At 45.7% G+C, this 24987-nt stretch overlaps 1 protein-coding gene across 2 annotated transcripts in view; it reads right to left on the bottom strand.

Annotated features, from left to right (window-relative positions):
• ino80 (INO80 complex ATPase subunit) overlaps window positions 1-24987 on the bottom strand; it is a 115500-nt gene that overhangs the window by 60740 nt on the left and 29773 nt on the right. For both annotated transcript variants that reach the window (XM_064991686.1, XM_064991687.1), the window contains exons 19-24: window positions 23267-23352; window positions 10037-10204; window positions 7720-7859; window positions 6905-6972; window positions 6680-6773; window positions 6269-6497 (exon numbers count right to left, since the gene is read on the bottom strand). In XM_064991686.1, coding sequence (XP_064847758.1) covers window positions 6269-6497; window positions 6680-6773; window positions 6905-6972; window positions 7720-7859; window positions 10037-10204; window positions 23267-23352 — 785 coding nt within the window. The remainder of the gene's footprint in view (window positions 1-6268; window positions 6498-6679; window positions 6774-6904; window positions 6973-7719; window positions 7860-10036; window positions 10205-23266; window positions 23353-24987) is intronic.

Below are 24987 nucleotides of genomic sequence, written 5' to 3'. Positions count from 1 at the left end.
CTGGGGTAGGTAGGATGAGACTGAGGTTGTTAGGGGAGACCTGGGGATGGTAGGATGAGACTGAGGTTGTTAGGGGAGACCTGGGGATGGTAGGATGAGACTGAGGTTGTTAGGGGAGACCTGGGGATGGTAGGATGAGACTGAGGTTGTTAGGGGAGACCTGGGGATGGTAGGATGAGACTGAGGTTGTTAGGGGAGACCTGGGGATGGTAGGATGAGACTGAGGTTGTTAGGGGAGACCTGGGGATGGTAGGATGAGACTGAGGTTGTTAGGGGAGACCTGGGGATGGTAGGATGAGACTGAGGTTGTTAGGGGAGACCTGGGGATGGTAGGATGAGACTGAGGTTGTTAGGGGAGACCTGGGGATGGTAGGATGAGACTGAGGTTGTTAGGGGAGACCAGGGGATGGTAGGATGAGACTGAGGTTGTTAGGGGAGACCTGGGGATGGTAGGATGAGACTGAGGTTGTTAGGGGAGACCTGGGGATGGTAGGATGAGACTGAGGTTGTTAGGGGAGACCTGGGGATGGTAGGATGAGACTGAGGTTGTTAGGGGAGATCTGGGGATGGTAGGATGAGACTGAGGTTGTTAGGGGAGATCTGGGGATGGTAGGATGAGACTGAGGTTGTTAGGGGAGATCTGGGGATGGTAGGATGAGACTGAGGTTGTTAGGGGAGACCTGGGGATGGTAGGATGAGACTGAGGTTGTTAGGGGAGACCTGGGGATGGTAGGATGAGACTGAGGTTGTTAGGGGAGATCTGGGGATGGTAGGATGAGACTGAGGTTGTTAGGGGAGACCTGGGGATGGTAGGATGAGACTGAGGTTGTTAGGGGAGACCTGGGGATGGTAGGATGAGACTGAGGTTGTTAGGGGAGACCTGGGGATGGTAGGATGAGACTGAGGTTGTTAGGGGAGACCTGGGGATGGTAGGATGAGACTGAGGTTGTTAGGGGAGACCTGGGGATGGTAGGATGAGACTGAGGTTGTTAGGGGAGACCAGGGGATGGTAGGATGAGACTGAGGTTGTTAGGGGAGACCTGGGGATGGTAGGATGAGACTGAGGTTGTTAGGGGAGACCTGGGGATGGTAGGATGAGACTGAGGTTGTTAGGGGAGACCTGGGGATGGTAGGATGAGACTGAGGTTGTTAGGGGAGACCTGGGGATGGTAGGATGAGACTGAGGTTGTTAGGGGAGACCAGGGGATGGTAGGATGAGACTGAGGTTGTTAGGGGAGACCAGGGGATGGTAGGATGAGACTGAGGTTGTTAGGGGAGACCTGGGGATGGTAGGATGAGACTGAGGTTGTTAGGGGAGACCTGGGGATGGTAGGATGAGACTGAGGTTGTTAGGGGAGACCTGGGGATGGTAGGATGAGACTGAGGTTGTTAGGGGAGACCTGGGGATGGTAGGATGAGACTGAGGTTGTTAGGGGAGACCTGGGGATGGTAGGATGAGACTGAGGTTGTTAGGGGAGACCTGGGGATGGTAGGATGAGACTGAGGTTGTTAGGGGAGACCAGGGGATGGTAGGATGAGACTGAGGTTGTTAGGGGAGACCAGGGGATGGTAGGATGAGACTGAGGTTGTTAGGGGAGACCTGGGGATGGTAGGATGAGACTGAGGTTGTTAGGGGAGACCTGGGGATGGTAGGATGAGACTGAGGTTGTTAGGGGAGACCTGGGGATGGTAGGATGAGACTGAGGTTGTTAGGGGAGACCAGGGGATGGTAGGATGAGACTGAGGTTGTTAGGGGAGACCTGGGGATGGTAGGATGAGACTGAGGTTGTTAGGGGAGACCTGGGGATGGTAGGATGAGACTGAGGTTGTTAGGGGAGACCTGGGGATGGTAGGATGAGACTGAGGTTGTTAGGGGAGACCTGGGGATGGTAGGATGAGACTGAGGTTGTTAGGGGAGACCTGGGGATGGTAGGATGAGACTGAGGTTGTTAGGGGAGACCTGGGGATGGTAGGATGAGACTGAGGTTGTTAGGGGAGACCAGGGGATGGTAGGATGAGACTGAGGTTGTTAGGGGAGACCTGGGGATGGTAGGATGAGACTGAGGTTGTTAGGGGAGACCTGGGGATGGTAGGATGAGACTGAGGTTGTTAGGGGAGACCTGGGGATGGTAGGATGAGACTGAGGTTGTTAGGGGAGACCTGGGGATGGTAGGATGAGACTGAGGTTGTTAGGGGAGACCTGGGGATGGTAGGATGAGACTGAGGTTGTTAGGGGAGACCTGGGGATGGTAGGATGAGACTGAGGTTGTTAGGGGAGACCTGGGGATGGTAGGATGAGACTGAGGTTGTTAGGGGAGACCTGGGGATGGTAGGATGAGACTGAGGTTGTTAGGGGAGACCTGGGGATGGTAGGATGAGACTGAGGTTGTTAGGGGAGACCAGGGGATGGTAGGATGAGACTGAGGTTGTTAGGGGAGACCAGGGGATGGTAGGATGAGACTGAGGTTGTTAGGGGAGACCTGGGGATGGTAGGATGAGACTGAGGTTGTTAGGGGAGACCAGGGGATGGTAGGATGAGACTGAGGTTGTTAGGGGAGACCTGGGGATGGTAGGATGAGACTGAGGTTGTTAGGGGAGACCTGGGGATGGTAGGATGAGACTGAGGTTGTTAGGGGAGACCTGGGGATGGTAGGATGAGACTGAGGTTGTTAGGGGAGACCTGGGGATGGTAGGATGAGACTGAGGTTGTTAGGGGAGACCTGGGGATGGTAGGATGAGACTGAGGTTGTTAGGGGAGACCAGGGGATGGTAGGATGAGACTGAGGTTGTTAGGGGAGACCAGGGGATGGTAGGATGAGACTGAGGTTGTTAGGGGAGATCTGGGGATGGTAGGATGAGGCTGAGGTTGTTAGGGGAGACCTGGGGATGGTAGGATGAGACTGAGGTTGTTAGGGGAGACCTGGGGATGGTAGGATGAGACTGAGGTTGTTAGGGGAGACCAGGGGATGGTAGGATGAGACTGAGGTTGTTAGGGGAGATCTGGGGATGGTAGGATGAGGCTGAGGTTGTTAGGGGAGACCTGGGGATGGTAGGATGAGACTGAGGTTGTTAGGGGAGACCTGGGGATGGTAGGATGAGACTGAGGTTGTTAGGGGAGACCAGGGGATGGTAGGATGAGACTGAGGTTGTTAGGGGAGACCTGGGGTAGGTAGGATGAGACTGAGGTTGTTAGGGGAGACCTGGGGATGGTAGGATGAGACTGAGGTTGTTAGGGGAGACCAGGGGTTGGTAGGATGAGACTGAGGTTGTTAGGGGAGACCTGGGGATGGTAGGATGAGACTGAGGTTGTTAGGGGAGACCTGGGGATGGTAGGATGAGACTGAGGTTGTTAGGGGAGACCTGTGGATGGTAGGATGAGACTGAGGTTGTTAGGGGAGACCTGGGGATGGTAGGATGAGACTGAGGTTGTTAGGGGAGACCAGGGGATGGTAGGATGAGACTGAGGTTGTTAGGGGAGACCTGGGGTAGGTAGGATGAGACTGAGGTTGTTAGGGAGACCTGGGGATGGTAGGATGAGACTGAGGTTGTTAGGGAGACCTGGGGATGGTAGGATGAGACTGAGGTTGTTAGGGGAGACCTGGGGATGGTAGGATGAGACTGAGGTTGTTAGGGGAGACCTGGGGATGGTAGGATGAGACTGAGGTTGTTAGGGGAGACCTGGGGATGGTAGGATGAGACTGAGGTTGTTAGGGGAGACCTGGGGTAGGTAGGATGTTAGGGGAGACCTGGGGTAGGTAGGAGACCTGAGACTGAGGTTGTTAGGGGAGACCTGGGGATGGTAGGATGAGACTGAGGTTGTTAGGGGAGACCTGGGGATGGTAGGATGAGACTGAGGTTGTTAGGGGAGACCAGGGGATGGTAGGATGAGACTGAGGTTGTTAGGGGAGACCTGGGGATGGTAGGATGAGACTGAGGTTGTTAGGGGAGACCTGGGGATGGTAGGATGAGACTGAGGTTGTTAGGGGAGACCTGGGGATGGTAGGATGAGACTGAGGTTGTTAGGGGAGACCTGGGGATGGTAGGATGAGACTGAGGTTGTTAGGGGAGACCTGGGGATGGTAGGATGAGACTGAGGTTGTTAGGGGAGACCAGGGGATGGTAGGATGAGACTGAGGTTGTTAGGGGAGACCTGGGGTAGGTAGGATGAGACTGAGGTTGTTAGGGGAGACCAGGGGTTGGTAGGATGAGACTGAGGTTGTTAGGGGAGACCTGGGGTAGGTAGGATGAGACTGAGGTTGTTAGGGGAGACCTGGGGTAGGTAGGATGAGACTGAGGTTGTTAGGGGAGACCTGGGGATGGTAGGATGAGACTGAGGTTGTTAGGGGAGACCTGGGGATGGTAGGATGAGACTGAGGTTGTTAGGGGAGACCAGGGGTTGGTAGGATGAGACTGAGGTTGTTAGGGAGACCTGGGGTAGGTAGGATGAGACTGAGGTTGTTAGGGGAGACCTGGGGATGGTAGGATGAGACTGAGGTTGTTAGGGGAGACCAGGGGATGGTAGGATGAGACTGAGGTTGTTAGGGGAGACCTGGGGATGGTAGGATGAGACTGAGGTTGTTAGGGGAGACCAGGGGTTGGTAGGATGAGACTGAGGTTGTTAGGGGAGACCTGGGGTAGGTAGGATGAGACTGAGGTTGTTAGGGGAGACCTGGGGATGGTAGGATGAGACTGAGGTTGTTAGGGGAGACCAGGGGATGGTAGGATGAGACTGAGGTTGTTAGGGAGACCTGGGGATGGTAGGATGAGACTGAGGTTGTTAGGGGAGACCTGGGGATGGTAGCATGAGACTGAGGTTGTTAGGGGAGACCTGGGGTAGGTAGGATGAGACTGAGGTTGTTAGGGGAGACCTGGGGATGGTAGGATGAGACTGAGGTTGTTAGGGGAGACCTGGGGTAGGTAGGATGAGACTGAGGTTGTTAGGGGAGACCTGGGGATGGTAGGATGAGACTGAGGTTGTTAGGGGAGACCAGGGGATGGTAGGATGAGACTGAGGTTGTTAGGGGAGAGGGGAGAAAGAGTGGAGGCTGTCTGGCACAAAGTAGAGAGGCAGAGAGAGAGGAAAGAGTGGAGGCTGTCTGGCACAAAGTAGAGAGACAGAGAGAGGAAAGAGTGGAGGCTGACTGGCACAAAGTAGAGGCAGAGAGAGGAAAGAGTGGAGGCTGTCTGGCACAAAGTAGAGGCAGAGAGAGGAAAGAGTGGAGGCTGTCTGGCACAAAGTAGAGGCAGAGAGAGGTAAGAGTAGAGGCTGTCTGGCACAAAGTAGAGGCAGAGAGAGAGGAAAGAGTGGAGGCTGTCTGGCACAAAGTAGAGGCAGAGAGAGAGGAAAGAGGGGAGGCTGTCTGGCACAAAGTAGAGAGGCAGAGAGAGGAAAGAATGGAGGCTGTCTGGCACAAAGTAGAGGCAGAGAGAGGAAAGAGTGGAGGCTGACTGGTAGAAAGTAGAGAGGTAGAGGGAGGAAAGAGTAGAGGCTGTCTGGCACAAAGTAGAGGCAGAGAGAGAGGAAAGAGTGGAGGCTGACTGGTAGAAAGTAGAGAGGCAGAGAGAGAGGAAAGAGTGGAGGCTGACTGGTAGAAAGTAGAGGGGTAGAGAGAGGAAAGAGTGGAGGCTGTCTGGCACAAAGTAGAGGCAGAGAGAGAGGAAAGAGTGGAGGCTGTCTGGCACAAAGTAGAGGCAGAGAGAGAGGAAAGAGGGGAGGCTGTCTGGCACAAAGTAGAGAGGCAGAGAGAGGAAAGAGTGGAGGCTGACTGGTAGAAAGTAGAGAGGTAGAGGGAGGAAAGAGTAGAGGCTGTCTGGCACAAAGTAGAGGCAGAGAGAGAGGAAAGAGTGGAGGCTGACTGGTAGAAAGTAGAGAGGCAGAGAGAGAGGAAAGAGTGGAGGCTGACTGGCACAAAGTAGAGGCAAAGAGAGAGGAAAGAGTGGAGGCTGTCTGGCACAAAGTAGAGGCAGAGAGAGAGGAAAGAGGGGAGGCTGTCTGGCACAAAGTAGAGGCAGAGAGAGAGGAAAGAGGGGAGGCTGTCTGGCACAAAGTAGAGGCAGAGAGAGAGGAAAGAGGGGAGGCTGTCTGGCACAAAGTAGAGGCAGAGAGAGAGGAAAGAGGGGAGGCTGTCTGGCACAAAGTAGAGGCAGAGAGAGAGGAAAGAGGGGAGGCTGTCTGGCACAAAGTAGAGGCAGAGAGAGAGGAAAGAGGGGAGGCTGACTGGCACAAAGTAGAGGCAGAGGAAAGACTTGAGGTGTGTGTATGTCTCACCTGTAACACTGTGCTTGTGTGTGTGTTGGGGAAAGCAGTAGGTCGGTCCAGCCAGAGGATCAGACCCCTCCGAGAGAGACACTGACTCCTGGGCCTCCCGCTCCCTTCCTCCTCTCCTCCTCCTCCTCCTCCTCCTATCCTCCCTCCACCCTCCTCCTCTTCCAGGCCCCACATGCGTCTCTGGTAGAGCCGGTACGCTGCCTTCAGGGAGAGAAACAGAGCTAACCACCTGGAACAGGAGAGAGAGAGGAGAGTGATTAAAACAACTTCAAAAACAAAACATAATGTAGATGGCAATTAGCTTCATAGTTCATTCCAGAACGGTTGACGTTTGTGGGGGACATTTTTCAACATCCACAGACCCTGTTGACAAACTGCGTTGTCAAGCGCTCGTGTCCCATGGACACCTACCTGACCAGAGTGCCCTGCAGCATGACGTTAAACATCTCTGCCGGCGAAACGTCGATGAAACGCAGGAAGGAGAAACAACTTCCTTCCTGATCACCTTGAGGAGGATAAACAGTGGTTTTTAGACGGACGAGGAGGCAGAGGGCTCTAAACAATAAAGTCTAAGAAGCTTATTCCCGTTTCCTTCATCTATACTGATGTGAAAGAATGAAGAGGGAAGTCACTTACCTTTCCTGTGGAAGAGGGACTGGTGAATATGATCAGGAGAGAAGGGAGACAGTAGAACCTGGAGCACCCTGAGAGAGGAGAAAGAGGGAGACACACAGAGAGAGGGGGAGACACACAGAGAGAGGGGAGACACACAGAGAAGGGGAGACACACAGAGAAGGGGAGACACACAGAGAAGGGGAGACACAAAGAGAAGGGGAGACACACAGAGAGGGGAGACACACAGAGAGGGGAGACACACAGAGAGGGGGAGACACACAGACAGAGAGACAGACAGAGAGACAGACAGAGAGACAGACAGAGAGACAGACAGAGAGACAGACAGAGAGACACAGGGAGAGAGATAGGCAGAGAGAGAGAGAGGCAGAGAGAGAGAGGCAGAGAGAGAGAGAGAGAGGCAGAGAGAGAGAGAGAGGCAGAGAGAGAGAGAGGCAGAGAGAGGCAGGCAGAGAGAGAGAGGCAGAGAGAGACAGGCAGAGAGAGACAGGAAGAGAGAGAGCGAGGCAGAGAGAGAGGCAGAGAGAGAGGCAGAGAGAGAGGCAGAGAGAGAGGCAGAGAGAGACAGGCAGAGAGAGAGAGGCAGAGAGAGGCAGAGAGAGAGAGGCAGAGAGAGGCAGAGAGAGAGAGGCAGAGAGAGGCAAAGAGAGACAGAGAGAGAGGCAGAGAGAATCCTTCTATGAACATGGTTGTCCCGAGAACAACAAATAAACTCCTCAAATGCTCTCATTGTCTTCTACATCATAATATAACAATTCAACACCACCAGCCATTACCGTCCCATTGGACAAAGCACTGATTTTACTAATGTTACTCACTTGTTCCTGCTGTGTGTGTGTGTGGTGGTGTGTGTGAGTCCGTGGCGGTAGAGGAACTTGGACATGACGTAGGGTCTCAGCGACATGTGGAAGGGAGAACGAGTCTCCTGGCGCTCAAACAGGTCCGGGTGGTTACAGACCTACAGGAAGTAGAAAACACACTACTCATACTGAACCACCTAGAGCAGGAAGAAACCTCCAGAGGAACCAGGCTTCAGATAACAACACTTGTCCTTATTAGGGCCCTCAAATGACAAAATCTTCCCACTGCTTCCTCTCCATTTAGACCTGGGACACCAGGTTCATGACCAGGTTCATGACCATGTTGACCTGGGACACCAGGTTCATGACCATTTAGACCTGGGACACCAGGTTCATGACCAGGTTGACCTGGGACACCAGGTTCATGACCAGGTTGACCTGGGACACCAGGTTCATGACCAGGTTGACCTGGGACACCAGGTTCATGACCAGGTTGACCTGGGACACCAGGTTCATGACCATGTTGACCTGGGACACCAGGTTCATGACCATGTTGACCTGGGACACCAGGTTCATGACCAGGTTGACCTGGGACACCAGGTTCATGACCAGGTTGAACAGAAAACCAGCAGTACTGGGGATGTCATGGATAAGATTTAAAAACACAGTTTTTTTTTGTTAAAATTTAACCTTGATCTAACATTCTTATTTACAATGACGGTCTCTTCCCCCGGCCGAACCCGGCCAACACTGGACCAACTGTGCAGCCGCCCTATGGGACTCCCAATCACGTCCGGGTTGTGATACAGCCTGGATTCGAACCAGGGTGTCTGTAGTGACGCCTCAAGCACTGTGATACAGTGCCTAAGACCGCTGCACCACTCGGGAGGCCAAAGGATGTATAATATCAAAATAATATTAAACTACAGGCTACATCATCACAGTTATAGTATTGTCAGCCAATCAGCATTCAGGAATAGAACCACCCAGTCTATAATACTAGATACATAATTACTGTCAGCCAATCAGCATTCAGGGCTAGAACCACCCAGTCTATAATACTAGATACATCATTACTGTTATAGTACTGTCAGCCAATCAGCATTCAGGAATAGAACCACCCAGTCTATAATACTAGATACATCATTACTGTCAGCCAATCAGCATTCAGGACTAGAACCAACCAGTCTATAATACTAGATACATCATTACTGTCAGCCAATCAGCATTCAGGGCTAGAACCACCCAGTCTATAATACTAGATACATCATTACTGTTATAGTACTGTCAGCCAATCAGCATTCAGGAATAGAACCACCCAGTCTATAATACTAGATACATCATTACTGTCAGCCAATCAGCATTCAGGACTAGAACCAACCAGTCTATAATACTAGATACATCATTACTGTCAGCCAATCAGCATTCAGGGCTAGAACCACCCAGTCTATAATACTAGATACATACCAGTCTATAATTATAGTACTAACTAGGGCTTTGATGATACCAGTCTATAATTATAGTACTAACTAGGGCTGTGATGATACCAGTCTATAATTATAGTACTAACTAGGACTGTGATGATACCAGTCTATAATTATAGTACTAACTAGGACTGTGATGATACCAGTCTATAATTATAGTACTAAACATTATAGTATAGTATTAAACATGTTGTGATATAGCCTGGTACTAAACCAGCTGTATGGAAAATATGTTGTGATATAGCCTGGTATTAAACATGTTGTGATATAGCCTGGTACTAAACCTGCTGTATGGAACATATGTTGTGATATAGCCTGGTATTAAACCTGCTGTATGGAACATATGTTGTGATATAGCCTGGTACTAAACCTGCTGTATGGAACATATGTTGTGATATAGCCTGGTATTAAACATGTTGTGATATAGCCTGGTATTAAACATGTTGTAATATAGCCTGGTATTAAACATGCTGTATGGAACACATGTTGTGATATAGCCTGGTACTAAACCTGCTGTATGGAAGATATGTTGTGATATAGCCTGGTATTAAACATGTTGTGATATAGCCTGGTATTAAACATGCTGTATTGAACATATGTTGTGATATAGACTGGTACTAAACCTGCTGTATGGAATATATGTTGTGATATAGCCTGGTACTAAACCTGCTGTATGGAACATATGTTGTGATATAGCCTGGTACTAAACCTGCTGTATCGAACATATGTTGTGATATAGCCTGGTACTAAACCTGCTGTATGGAACATATGTTGTGATATAGCCTGGTATTAAACATGCTGTATGGAACACATGTTGTGATATAGCCTGGTACTAAGAAGATGATTGGTACCTTTCTGAACTGCATGACTAGGTTCATAAGGGATGAGGTAGTACTGTGAGCCTGCTGCGATGAGCCCATAGACGACTGGAGAAGATCCTCGATGGAGATCTTGTTCCTCAGAGCTCTGTAGAGCAGCCTCTGTCTACACGTCAACTGGCAGTATGTTAGGATCTCAATCTGTAAGAGAGAGGGTGTAGTTAGTTAGAGAAACCCAGTAACCATCCTTATCTATCAGAGGAAGAGAGGGTATAGTTAGTTAGAGAAACCCAGTAACCATCCTTATCTATCAGAGGAAGAGAGGGTATAGTTAGTTAGAGAAACAGTAACCATCCTTATCAGAGGAAGAGAGGGTATAGTTAGTTAGAGAAACAGTAACCATCCTTATCTATCAGAGGAAGAGAGGGTATAGTTAGTTAGAGAAACACAGTAACCATCCTTATCAGAGGAAGAGAGGGTGTAGTTAGTTAGAGAAACAGTAACCATCCTTATCTATCAGAGGAAGAGAGGGTATAGTTAGTTAGAGAAACCCAGTAACCATCCTTATCTATCAGAGGAAGAGAGGGTATAGTTAGTTAGAGAAACACAGTAACCATCCTTATCAGAGGAAGAGAGGGTATAGTTAGTTAGAGAAACACAGTAACCATCCTTATCAGAGGAAGAGAGGGTGTAGTTAGTTAGAGAAACAGTAACCATCCTTATCTATCAGAGGAAGAGAGGGTGTAGTTAGTTAGAGAAACAGTAACCATCATTATCTATCAGAGGAAGAGAGGGTGTAGTTAGTTAGAGAAACAGTAACCATCCTTATCAGAGGAAGAGAGGGTATAGTTAGTTAGAGAAACAGTAACCATCCTTATCAGAGGAAGAGAGGGTATAGTTAGTTAGAGAAACACAGTAACCATCCTTATCAGAGGAAGAGAGGGTGTAGTTAGTTAGAGAAACAGTAACCATCCTTATCTATCAGAGGAAGAGAGGGTATAGTTAGTTAGAGAAACCCAGTAACCATCCTTATCTATCAGAGGAAGAGAGGGTATAGTTAGTTAGAGAAACAGTAACCATCCTTATCTATCAGAGGAAGAGAGGGTATAGTTAGTTAGAGAAACAGTAACCATCCTTATCTATCAGAGGAGGAGAGGGTATAGTTAGTTAGAGAAACCCAGTAACCATCCTTATCTATCAGAGGAAGAGAGGGTATAGTTAGTTAGAGAAACAGTAACCATCCTTATCTATCAGAGGAAGAGAGGGTGTAGTTAGTTAGAGAAACAGTAACCATCCTTATCTATCAGAGGAAGAGAGGGTATAGTTAGTTAGAGAAACCCAGTAACCATCCTTATCTATCAGAGGAAGAGAGGGTATAGTTAGTTAGAGAAACAGTAACCATCCTTATCTATCAGAGGAAGAGAGGGTATAGTTAGTTAGAGAAACCCAGTAACCATCCTTATCTATCAGAGGAAGAGAGGGTGTAGTTAGTTAGAGAAACAGTAACCATCCTTATCTATCAGAGGAAGAGAGGGTATAGTTAGTTAGAGAAACCCAGTAACCATCCTTATCTATCAGAGGAAGAGAGGGTATAGTTAGTTAGAGAAACAGTAACCATCCTTATCTATCAGAGGAAGAGAGGGTGTAGTTAGTTAGAGAAACAGTAACCATCCTTATCAGAGGAAGAGAGGGTATAGTTAGTTAGAGAAACAGTAACCATCCTTATCTATCAGAGGAAGAGAGGGTATAGTTAGTTAGAGAAACAGTAACCATCCTTATCAGAGGAAGAGAGGGTATAGTTAGTTAGAGAAACCCAGTAACCATCCTTATCTATCAGAGGAAGAGAGGGTGTAGTTAGTTAGAGAAACAGTAACCATCCTTATCAGAGGAAGAGAGGGTATAGTTAGTTAGAGAAACAGTAACCATCCTTATCTATCAGAGGAAGAGAGGGTGTAGTTAGTTAGAGAAACAGTAACCATCCTTATCAGAGGAAGAGAGGGTATAGTTAGTTAGAGAAACCCAGTAACCATCCTTATCTATCAGAGGAAGAGAGGGTATAGTTAGTTAGAGAAACAGTAACCATCCTTATCTATCAGAGGAAGAGAGGGTATAGTTAGTTAGAGAAACCCAGTAACCATCCTTATCTATCAGAGGAAGAGAGGGTATAGTTAGTTAGAGAAACCCAGTAACCATCCTTATCAGAGGAAGAGAGGGTATAGTTAGTTAGAGAAACCCAGTAACCATCCTTATCTATCAGAGGAAGAGAGGGTGTAGTTAGTTAGAGAAACAGTAACCATCCTTATCAGAGGAAGAGAGGGTATAGTTAGTTAGAGAAACAGTAACCATCCTTATCTATCAGAGGAAGAGAGGGTATAGTTAGTTAGAGAAACACAGTAACCATCCTTATCTATCAGAGGAAGAGAGGGTATAGTTAGTTAGAGAAACAGTAACCATCCTTATCTATCAGAGGAAGAGAGGGTATAGTTAGTTAGAGAAACAGTAACCATCCTTATCTATCAGAGGAAGAGAGGGTATAGTTAGTTAGAGAAACCCAGTAACCATCCTTATCCATCAGAGGAAGAGAGGGTATAGTTAGTTAGAGAAACAGTAACCATCCTTATCTATCAGAGGAAGAGAGGGTATAGTTAGTTAGAGAAACACAGTAACCATCCTTATCTATCAGAGGAAGAGAGGGTATAGTTAGTTAGAGAAACAGTAACCATCCTTATCTATCAGAGGAAGAGAGGGTATAGTTAGTTAGAGAAACAGTAACCATCCTTATCTATCAGAGGAAGAGAGGGTATAGTTAGTTAGAGAAACCCAGTAACCATCCTTATCTATCAGAGGAGGAGAGGGTATAGTTAGTTAGAGAAACACAGTAACCATCCTTATCTATCAGAGGAAGAGAGGGTATAGTTAGTTAGAGAAACAGTAACCATCCTTATCTATCAGAGGAAGAGAGGGTATAGTTAGTTAGAGAAACAGTAACCATCCTTATCTATCAGAGGAAGAGAGGGTATAGTTAGTTAGAGAAACAGTAACCATCCTTATCTATCAGAGGAAGAGAGGGTGTAGTTAGTTAGAGAAACCCAGTAACCATCCTTATCTATCAGAGGAAGAGAGGGTATAGTTAGTTAGAGAAACCCAGTAACCATCCTTATCTATCAGAGGAAGAGAGGGTGTAGTTAGTTAGAGAAACACAGTAACCATCCTTATCAGAGGAAGAGAGGGTATAGTTAGTTAGAGAAACACAGTAACCATCCTTATCTATCAGAGGAAGAGAGGGTATAGTTAGTTAGAGAAACACAGTAACCATCCTTATCTATCAGAGGAAGAGAGGGTATAGTTAGTTAGAGAAACCCAGTAACCATCCTTATCAGAGGAAGAGAGGGTATAGTTAGTTAGAGAAACACAGTAACCATCCTTATCTATCAGAGGAAGAGAGGGTATAGTTAGTTAGAGAAACACAGTAACCATCCTTATCAGAGGAAGAGAGGGTATAGTTAGTTAGAGAAACACAGTAACCATCCTTATCTATCAGAGGAAGAGAGGGTATAGTTAGTTAGAGAAACAGTAACCATCCTTATCAGAGGAAGAGAGGGTATAGTTAGTTAGAGAAACAGTAACCATCCTTATCTATCAGAGGAAGAGAGGGTATAGTTAGTTAGAGAAACAGTAACCATCCTTATCTATCAGAGGAAGAGAGGGTATAGTTAGTTAGAGAAACCCAGTAACCATCCTTATCTATCAGAGGAAGAGAGGGTATAGTTAGTTAGAGAAACCCAGTAACCATCCTTATCTATCAGAGGAAGAGAGGGTGTAGTTAGTTAGAGAAACACAGTAACCATCCTTATCTATCAGAGGAAGAGAGGGTATAGTTAGTTAGAGAAACACAGTAACCATCCTTATCAGAGGAAGAGAGGGTGTAGTTAGTTAGAGAAACACAGTAACCATCCTTATCTATCAGAGGAAGAGAGGGTATAGTTAGTTAGAGAAACAGTAACCATCCTTATCAGAGGAAGAGAGGGTGTAGTTAGTTAGAGAAACAGTAACCATCATTATCTATCAGAGGAAGAGAGGGTATAGTTAGTTAGAGAAACAGTAACCATCCTTATCAGAGGAAGAGAGGGTATAGTTAGTTAGAGAAACCCAGTAACCATCCTTATCTATCAGAGGAAGAGAGGGTATAGTTAGTTAGAGAAACCCAGTAACCATCCTTATCTATCAGAGGAAGAGAGGGTATAGTTAGTTAGAGAAACAGTAACCATCCTTATCAGAGGAAGAGAGGGTATAGTTAGTTAGAGAAACAGTAACCATCCTTATCTATCAGAGGAAGAGAGGGTATAGTTAGTTAGAGAAACAGTAACCATCCTTATCAGAGGAAGAGAGGGTATAGTTAGTTAGAGAAACCCAGTAACCATCCTTATCTATCAGAGGAAGAGAGGGTATAGTTAGTTAGAGAAACAGTAACCATCCTTATCTATCAGAGGAAGAGAGGGTATAGTTAGTTAGAGAAACAGTAACCATCCTTATCAGAGGAAGAGAGGGTGTAGTTAGTTAGAGAAACCCAGTAACCATCCTTATCTATCAGAGGAAGAGAGGGTATAGTTAGTTAGAGAAACCCAGTAACCATCCTTATCTATCAGAGGAAGAGAGGGTGTAGTTAGTTAGAGAAACCCAGTAACCATCCTTACCTATCAGAGGAAGAGAGGGTATAGTTAGTTAGAGAAACCCAGTAACCATCCTTATCTATCAGAGGAAGAGAGGGTATAGTTAGTTAGAGAAACAGTAACCATCCTTATCTATCAGAGGAAGAGAGGGTATAGTTAGTTAGAGAAACCCAGTAACCATCCTTATCTATCAGAGGAAGAGAGGGTATAGTTAGTTAGAGAAACACAGTAACCATCCTTATCGATCAGAGGAAGAGAGGGTATAGTTAGTTAGAGAAACCCAGTAACCATCCTTATCTATCAGAGGAAGAGAGGGTATAGTTAGTTAGAGAAACACAGTAACCATCCTTATCGATCAGAGGAAGAGAGGGTATAGTTAGTTAGAGAAACAGTAACCATCCTTATCAGAGGAAGAGAGGGTGTAGTTAGTTAGAGAAACCCAGTAACCATCCTTATCTATCAGAGGAAGAGAGGGTATAGTTAGTTAGAGAAACCCAGTAACCATCCTTATCTATCAGAGGAAGAGAGGGTGTAGTTAGTTAGAGAAACCCAGTAACCATCCTTACCTATCAGAGGAAGAGAGGGTATAGTTAGTTAGAGAAACCCAGTAACCATCCTTATCAGAGGAAGAGAGGGTATAGTTAGTTAGAGAAACAGTAACCATCCTTATCTATCAGAGGAAGAGAGGGTATAGTTAGTTAGAGAAACCCAGTAACCATCCTTATCTATCAGAGGAAGAGAGGGTATAGTTAGTTAGAGAAACACAGTAACCATCCTTATCGATCAGAGGAAGAGAGGGTATAGTTAGTTAGAGAAACCCAGTAACCATCCTTATCTATCAGAGGAAGAGAGGGTATAGTTAGTTAGAGAAACACAGTAACCATCCTTATCGATCAGAGGAAGAGAGGGTATAGTTAGTTAGAGAAACCCAGTAACCATCCTTATCTATCAGAGGAAGAGAGGGTATAGTTAGTTAGAGAAACAGTAACCATCCTTATCTATCAGAGGAAGAGAGGGTATAGTTAGTTAGAGAAACACAGTAACCATCCTTATCTATCAGAGGAAGAGAGGGTATAGTTAGTTAGAGAAACAGTAACCATCCTTATCTATCAGAGGAAGAGAGGGTATAGTTAGTTAGAGAAACAGTAACCATCCTTATCTATCAGAGGAAGAGAGGGTATAGTTAGTTAGAGAAACACAGTAACCATCCTTATCTATCAGAGGAAGAGAGGGTATAGTTAGTTAGAGAAACAGTAACCATCCTTATCTATCAGAGGAAGAGAGGGTATAGTTAGTTAGAGAAACAGTAACCATCCTTATCTATCAGAGGAAGAGAGGGTATAGTTAGTTAGAGAAACAGTAACCATCCTTATCTATCAGAGGAAGAGAGGGTGTAGTTAGTTAGAGAAACCCAGTAACCATCCTTATCTATCAGAGGAAGAGAGGGTATAGTTAGTTAGAGAAACCCAGTAACCATCCTTATCTATCAGAGGAAGAGAGGGTGTAGTTAGTTAGAGAAACACAGTAACCATCCTTATCAGAGGAAGAGAGGGTATAGTTAGTTAGAGAAACACAGTAACCATCCTTATCTATCAGAGGAAGAGAGGGTATAGTTAGTTAGAGAAACCCAGTAACCATCCTTATCAGAGGAAGAGAGGGTATAGTTAGTTAGAGAAACACAGTAACCATCCTTATCTATCAGAGGAAGAGAGGGTATAGTTAGTTAGAGAAACACAGTAACCATCCTTATCAGAGGAAGAGAGGGTATAGTTAGTTAGAGAAACACAGTAACCATCCTTATCTATCAGAGGAAGAGAGGGTATAGTTAGTTAGAGAAACAGTAACCATCCTTATCAGAGGAAGAGAGGGTATAGTTAGTTAGAGAAACAGTAACCATCCTTATCTATCAGAGGAAGAGAGGGTATAGTTAGTTAGAGAAACAGTAACCATCCTTATCTATCAGAGGAAGAGAGGGTATAGTTAGTTAGAGAAACCCAGTAACCATCCTTATCTATCAGAGGAAGAGAGGGTATAGTTAGTTAGAGAAACCCAGTAACCATCCTTATCTATCAGAGGAAGAGAGGGTGTAGTTAGTTAGAGAAACACAGTAACCATCCTTATCTATCAGAGGAAGAGAGGGTATAGTTAGTTAGAGAAACACAGTAACCATCCTTATCAGAGGAAGAGAGGGTGTAGTTAGTTAGAGAAACACAGTAACCATCCTTATCTATCAGAGGAAGAGAGGGTATAGTTAGTTAGAGAAACAGTAACCATCCTTATCAGAGGAAGAGAGGGTGTAGTTAGTTAGAGAAACAGTAACCATCATTATCTATCAGAGGAAGAGAGGGTATAGTTAGTTAGAGAAACAGTAACCATCCTTATCAGAGGAAGAGAGGGTATAGTTAGTTAGAGAAACCCAGTAACCATCCTTATCTATCAGAGGAAGAGAGGGTATAGTTAGTTAGAGAAACCCAGTAACCATCCTTATCAGAGGAAGAGAGGGTATAGTTAGTTAGAGAAACAGTAACCATCCTTATCTATCAGAGGAAGAGAGGGTATAGTTAGTTAGAGAAACCCAGTAACCATCCTTATCTATCAGAGGAAGAGAGGGTATAGTTAGTTAGAGAAACACAGTAACCATCCTTATCGATCAGAGGAAGAGAGGGTATAGTTAGTTAGAGAAACCCAGTAACCATCCTTATCTATCAGAGGAAGAGAGGGTATAGTTAGTTAGAGAAACACAGTAACCATCCTTATCGATCAGAGGAAGAGAGGGTATAGTTAGTTAGAGAAACCCAGTAACCATCCTTATCTATCAGAGGAAGAGAGGGTGTAGTTAGTTAGAGAAACAGTAACCATCCTTATCTATCAGAGGAAGAGAGGGTATAGTTAGTTAGAGAAACAGTAACCATCCTTATCTATCAGAGGAAGAGAGGGTATAGTTAGTTAGAGAAACACAGTAACCATCCTTATCTATCAGAGGAAGAGAGGGTATAGTTAGTTAGAGAAACAGTAACCATCCTTATCTATCAGAGGAAGAGAGGGTATAGTTAGTTAGAGAAACAGTAACCATCCTTATCTATCAGAGGAAGAGAGGGTATAGTTAGTTAGAGAAACCCAGTAACCATCCTTATCCATCAGAGGAAGAGAGGGTATAGTTAGTTAGAGAAACAGTAACCATCCTTATCTATCAGAGGAAGAGAGGGTATAGTTAGTTAGAGAAACACAGTAACCATCCTTATCTATCAGAGGAAGAGAGGGTATAGTTAGTTAGAGAAACAGTAACCATCCTTATCTATCAGAGGAAGAGAGGGTATAGTTAGTTAGAGAAACAGTAACCATCCTTATCTATCAGAGGAAGAGAGGGTATAGTTAGTTAGAGAAACCCAGTAACCATCCTTATCTATCAGAGGAGGAGAGGGTATAGTTAGTTAGAGAAACACAGTAACCATCCTTATCTATCAGAGGAAGAGAGGGTATAGTTAGTTAGAGAAACAGTAACCATCCTTATCTATCAGAGGAAGAGAGGGTATAGTTAGTTAGAGAAACAGTAACCATCCTTATCTATCAGAGGAAGAGAGGGTATAGTTAGTTAGAGAAACAGTAACCATCCTTATCTATCAGAGGAAGAGAGGGTGTAGTTAGTTAGAGAAACCCAGTAACCATCCTTATCTATCAGAGGAAGAGAGGGTATAGTTAGTTAGAGAAACCCAGTAACCATCCTTATCTATCAGAGGAAGAGAGGGTGTAGTTAGTTAGAGAAACACAGTAACCATCCTTATCAGAGGAAGAGAGGGTATAGTTAGTTAGAGAAACACAGTAACCATCCTTATCTATCAGAGGAAGAGAGGGTATAGTTAGTTAGAGAAACACAGTAACCATCCTTATCTATCAGAGGAAGAGAGGGTATAGTTAGTTAGAGAAACCCAGTAACCATCCTTATCAGAGGAAGAGAGGGTATAGTTAGTTAGAGAAACACAGTAACCATCCTTATCTATCAGAGGAAGAGAGGGTATAGTTAGTTAGAGAAACACAGTAACCATCCTTATCAGAGGAAGAGAGGGTATAGTTAGTTAGAGAAACACAGTAACCATCCTTATCTATCAGAGGAAGAGAGGGTATAGTTAGTTAGAGAAACAGTAACCATCCTTATCAGAGGAAGAGAGGGTATAGTTAGTTAGAGAAACAGTAACCATCCTTATCTATCAGAGGAAGAGAGGGTATAGTTAGTTAGAGAAACAGTAACCATCCTTATCTATCAGAGGAAGAGAGGGTATAGTTAGTTAGAGAAACCCAGTAACCATCCTTATCTATCAGAGGAAGAGAGGTGTAGTTAGTTAGAGAAACACAGTAACCATCCTTATCTATCAGAGGAAGAGAGGGTATAGTTAGTTAGAGAAACACAGTAACCATCCTTATCAGAGGAAGAGAGGGTGTAGTTAGTTAGAGAAACACAGTAACCATCCTTATCTATCAGAGGAAGAGAGGGTATAGTTAGTTAGAGAAACAGTAACCATCCTTATCAGAGGAAGAGAGGGTGTAGTTAGTTAGAGAAACAGTAACCATCATTATCTATCAGAGGAAGAGAGGGTATAGTTAGTTAGAGAAACAGTAACCATCCTTATCAGAGGAAGAGAGGGTATAGTTAGTTAGAGAAACCCAGTAACCATCCTTATCTATCAGAGGAAGAGAGGGTATAGTTAGTTAGAGAAACCCAGTAACCATCCTTATCTATCAGAGGAAGAGAGGGTATAGTTAGTTAGAGAAACAGTAACCATCCTTATCAGAGGAAGAGAGGGTATAGTTAGTTAGAGAAACAGTAACCATCCTTATCTATCAGAGGAAGAGAGGGTATAGTTAGTTAGAGAAACAGTAACCATCCTTATCAGAGGAAGAGAGGGTATAGTTAGTTAGAGAAACCCAGTAACCATCCTTATCTATCAGAGGAAGAGAGGGTATAGTTAGTTAGAGAAACAGTAACCATCCTTATCAGAGGAAGAGAGGGTGTAGTTAGTTAGAGAAACCCAGTAACCATCCTTATCTATCAGAGGAAGAGAGGGTATAGTTAGTTAGAGAAACCCAGTAACCATCCTTATCTATCAGAGGAAGAGAGGGTGTAGTTAGTTAGAGAAACCCAGTAACCATCCTTACCTATCAGAGGAAGAGAGGGTATAGTTAGTTAGAGAAACCCAGTAACCATCCTTATCTATCAGAGGAAGAGAGGGTATAGTTAGTTAGAGAAACAGTAACCATCCTTATCTATCAGAGGAAGAGAGGGTATAGTTAGTTAGAGAAACCCAGTAACCATCCTTATCTATCAGAGGAAGAGAGGGTATAGTTAGTTAGAGAAACACAGTAACCATCCTTATCGATCAGAGGAAGAGAGGGTATAGTTAGTTAGAGAAACCCAGTAACCATCCTTATCTATCAGAGGAAGAGAGGGTATAGTTAGTTAGAGAAACACAGTAACCATCCTTATCGATCAGAGGAAGAGAGGGTATAGTTAGTTAGAGAAACAGTAACCATCCTTATCAGAGGAAGAGAGGGTGTAGTTAGTTAGAGAAACCCAGTAACCATCCTTATCTATCAGAGGAAGAGAGGGTATAGTTAGTTAGAGAAACCCAGTAACCATCCTTATCTATCAGAGGAAGAGAGGGTGTAGTTAGTTAGAGAAACCCAGTAACCATCCTTACCTATCAGAGGAAGAGAGGGTATAGTTAGTTAGAGAAACCCAGTAACCATCCTTATCTATCAGAGGAAGAGAGGGTATAGTTAGTTAGAGAAACAGTAACCATCCTTATCTATCAGAGGAAGAGAGGGTATAGTTAGTTAGAGAAACCCAGTAACCATCCTTATCTATCAGAGGAAGAGAGGGTATAGTTAGTTAGAGAAACACAGTAACCATCCTTATCGATCAGAGGAAGAGAGGGTATAGTTAGTTAGAGAAACCCAGTAACCATCCTTATCTATCAGAGGAAGAGAGGGTATAGTTAGTTAGAGAAACACAGTAACCATCCTTATCGATCAGAGGAAGAGAGGGTATAGTTAGTTAGAGAAACCCAGTAACCATCCTTATCTATCAGAGGAAGAGAGGGTGTAGTTAGTTAGAGAAACAGTAACCATCCTTATCTATCAGAGGAAGAGAGGGTATAGTTAGTTAGAGAAACAGTAACCATCCTTATCTATCAGAGGAAGAGAGGGTGTAGTTAGTTAGAGAAACAGTAACCATCCTTATCTATCAGAGGAAGAAGAGTCAGAGGAGGAAGAGAGGGAGAGGAGGTGAAATACAGATACTTGTCAAAACCATCTGGAAACATCTGGCAGCTGCTGGTCTACGTATGGAAGGAAGGAAAGGAGACAGATGTGGGTGCCCGAGGACGAGGGTGATGAAAGCCGAGACGCCTGCCTGGGGGAATAAATAGTGTAGGATACTGAGGTAGGAAAGGAGAGACGATAGAGAGAGGATGCTCAGGTAGGAAAGGAGAGACGATAGAGAGAGGATGCTGAGGTAGGAAAGGAGACAGATGTGGGTGCCCGAGGACGAGGGTGATGAAAGCAGAAACGCCTGCCTGGGGGAATAAATAGTGTAGGATACTGAGGTAGGAAAGGAGAGACGATAGAGAGAGGATGCTCAGGTAGGAAAGGAGAGACGATAGAGAGAGGATGCTGAGGTAGGAAAGGAGAGACGATAGAGAGAGAGGATGCCGAAGAACAGAGACGATAGAGAGAGAGGATGCCGAAGAACAGAGAGACGATAGAGAGAGAGGATGCCGAAGAACAGAGAGACGATAGAGAGAGAGGATGCCGAAGAACAGAGAGACGATAGAGAGAGAGGATGCTGAAGAACAGAGAGACGATAGAGAGAGAGGATGCCGAAGAACAGAGAGACGATAGAGAGAGAGGATGCCGAAGAACAGAGAGACGATAGAGAGAGAGGATGTCGAAGAACAGAGAGACGATAGAGAGAGGGATACCGAAGAACAGAGAGACGATAGAGAGAGAGGATGCCGAAGAACAGAGAGACGATAGAGAGAGAGGATGCCGAAGAACAGAGAGACGATAGAGAGAGAGGAAGTCGAAGAACAGAGAGACGATAGAGAGAGAGGATGCTGAAGAACAGAGAGACGATAGAGAGAGGATGCCGAAGAACAGAGAGACGATAGAGAGAGAGGATGCCGAAGAACAGAGAGACGATAGAGAGAGAGGATGCTGAAGAACAGAGAGACGATAGAGAGAGAGGATGCCGAAGAACAGAGAGACGATAGAGAGAGAGGATGCCGAAGAACAGAGAGACGATAGAGAGAGAGGATGCTGAAGAACAGAGAGACGATAGAGAGAGAGGATGCCGAAGAACAGAGAGACGATAGAGGACACTGAAGAACAGAGAGACGATAGAGAGGATACCGAAGAACAGAGAGACGATAGAGAGGACACTGAAGAACAGAGAGACGATAGAGAGGACACTGAAGAACAGAGAGACGATAGAGAGAGAGGATGCTGAAGAACAGAGAGACGATAGAGAGAGAGGATGCCGAAGAACAGAGAGACGATAGAGAGAGAGGATGCCGAAGAACAGAGAGACGATAGAGAGAGAGGATGCTGAAGAACAGAGAGACGATAGAGAGAGAGGATGCCGAAGAACAGAGAGACGATAGAGAGAGAGGATGCCGAAGAACAGAGAGACGATAGAGAGAGAGGATGCCGAAGAACAGAGAGACGATAGAGAGAGAGGATGTCGAAGAACAGAGAGACGATAGAGAGAGAGGATACCGAAGAACAGAGAGACGATAGAGAGAGAGGATGCCGAAGAACAGAGAGACGATAGAGAGAGAGGATGCCGAAGAACAGAGAGACGATAGAGGACACTGAAGAACAGAGAGACGATAGAGAGAGAGGATGCTGAAGAACAGAGAGACGATAGAGAGAGGATGCCGAAGAACAGAGAGACGATAGAGAGAGAGGATGCCGAAGAACAGAGAGACGATAGAGAGAGAGGATGCCGAAGAACAGAGAGACGATAGAGAGAGAGGATGTCGAAGAACAGAGAGACGATAGAGAGAGAGGATGCTGAAGAACAGAGAGACGATAGAGAGAGAGGATGCCGAAGAACAGAGAGACGATAGAGGACACTGAAGAACAGAGAGACGATAGAGAGGATACCGAAGAACAGAGAGACGATAGAGAGGACACTGAAGAACAGAGAGACGATAGAGAGGATACCGAAGAACAGAGAGACGAGAGAGAGAGGATGCCGAAAAACAGAGAGACGATAGAGAGGATACTGAAGAACAGAGAGACGATAGAGAGGACACTGAAGAACAGAGAGACGATAGAGAGGATACCGAAGAACAGAGAGACGAGAGAGAGAGGATGCCGAAAAACAGAGAGACGATAGAGAGGACACTGAAGAACAGAGAGACGATAGAGAGGACACTGAAGAACAGAGAGACGATAGAGAGGACACTGAAGAACAGAGAGACGATAGAGAGGACACTGAAGAACAGAGAGACGATAGAGAGGATACCGAAGAACAGAGAGACAGGACAGGACCTCTAAAGTGATATATAACTTGTGTGTAATTGGTCATCAGTACCTTGTCAGAGAGCTCGTTCTCCACGTCCTTCTTGATCCTCCTCAACATGAAGGGTTTCAGGATCATATGGAGCCTGGACAGCTGATCTAAACAACAACAACACCACCACAGTCAGCCGATCTAAACAACACCACCACCACAGTCAGCCGGTCTAAACAACACCACAGTCAGCCGATCTAAACAACACCACCACCACAGTCAGCCGGTCTAAACAACAACAACAACACCACCACAGTCAGCCGATCTAAACAACAACACCACCACAGTCAGCCGGTCTAAACAACAACAACAACACCACCACAGTCAGCCGATCTAAACAACACCACCACCACAGTCAGCCGGTCTAAACAACAACAACAACACCACCACAGTCAGCCGATCTAAACAACAACACCACCACAGTCAGCCGGTCTAAACAACACCACCACCACAGTCAGCCGATCTAAACTACAACAACAACAACACTACAGTCAGCCGATCTAAACAACAACACCACCACAGTCAGCCGGTCTAAACAACAACACCACCACAGTCAGACGGTCTAAACAACAACCCCACCACAGTCAGCCGGTCTAAACAACAACAACACAGTCAGCCAATCTAAACACCACCACAGTCAGCCGATCTAAACAACAACACCACCAACACAGTCAGCCGATCTAAACAACAACACCACAGTCAGCCGGTCTAAACAACAACACCACCACCATAGTCAGCCGGTCTAAACAACAACAACACTACAGTCAGCCGATCTAAACAACAACACCACCACAGTCAGCCGAACAACAACACCACAGTCAGCCGAACAACACCACAGTCAGCCGATCTAAACAACAACACCACCACAGTCAGCCAATCTAAACAACAACACCACAGTCAGCCGGTCTAAACAACAACACCACCACCATAGTCAGCCGGTCTAAACAACAACAACAACAACACTACAGTCAGCCGATCTAAACAACAACACCACCACAGTCAGCCGAACAACAACACCACAGTCAGCCGAACAACACCACAGTCAGCCGATCTAAACAACAACACCACCACCACAGTCAGCTGATCTAAACAACAACACCACAGTCAGCCGGTCTAAACAACACCACCACCACCACAGTCAGCCGATCTAAACAACAACACCACAGTCAGCCGATCTAAACAACAACAACACCACAGTCAGCCGAACAACACCACAGTCAGCCAATCTAAACAACAACACCACCACAGTCAGCCGGTCTAAACAACAACACCACCACAGTCAGCCGATCTAAACAACAACACCACCACAGTCAGCCGGTCTAAACACCACCACCACCACCACCACCACCACAGTCAGCCGGTCTAAACAACAACACCACCACAGTCAGCCGATCTAAACAACAACACCACCACAGTCAGCCGGTCTAAACAACAACACCACCACCACAGTCAGCCGATCTAAACGACACCACCACAGTCAGCCGATCTAAACGACAACACCACAGTCAGCCGATCTAAACAACAACACCACAGTCAGCCGGTCTAAACAACACCACAGTCAGCCGGTCTAAACAACACCACAGTCAGCCGATTTAAACAACACCACAGTCAGCCGATCTAAACAACACCACCAAATCAAATCAAATCAAATCAAATTTATTTATATAGCCCTTCGTACATCAGCTGATATCTCAAAGTGCTGTACAGAAACCCAGCCTAAAACCCCAAACAGCAAGCAATGC

This window comes from Oncorhynchus masou, chromosome 16 (genome assembly GCF_036934945.1).
Source record: "Oncorhynchus masou masou isolate Uvic2021 chromosome 16, UVic_Omas_1.1, whole genome shotgun sequence".
Lineage (NCBI taxonomy): Eukaryota > Metazoa > Chordata > Actinopteri > Salmoniformes > Salmonidae > Oncorhynchus > Oncorhynchus masou.
This window is presented reverse-complemented; position numbering and strand designations above follow the sequence as displayed.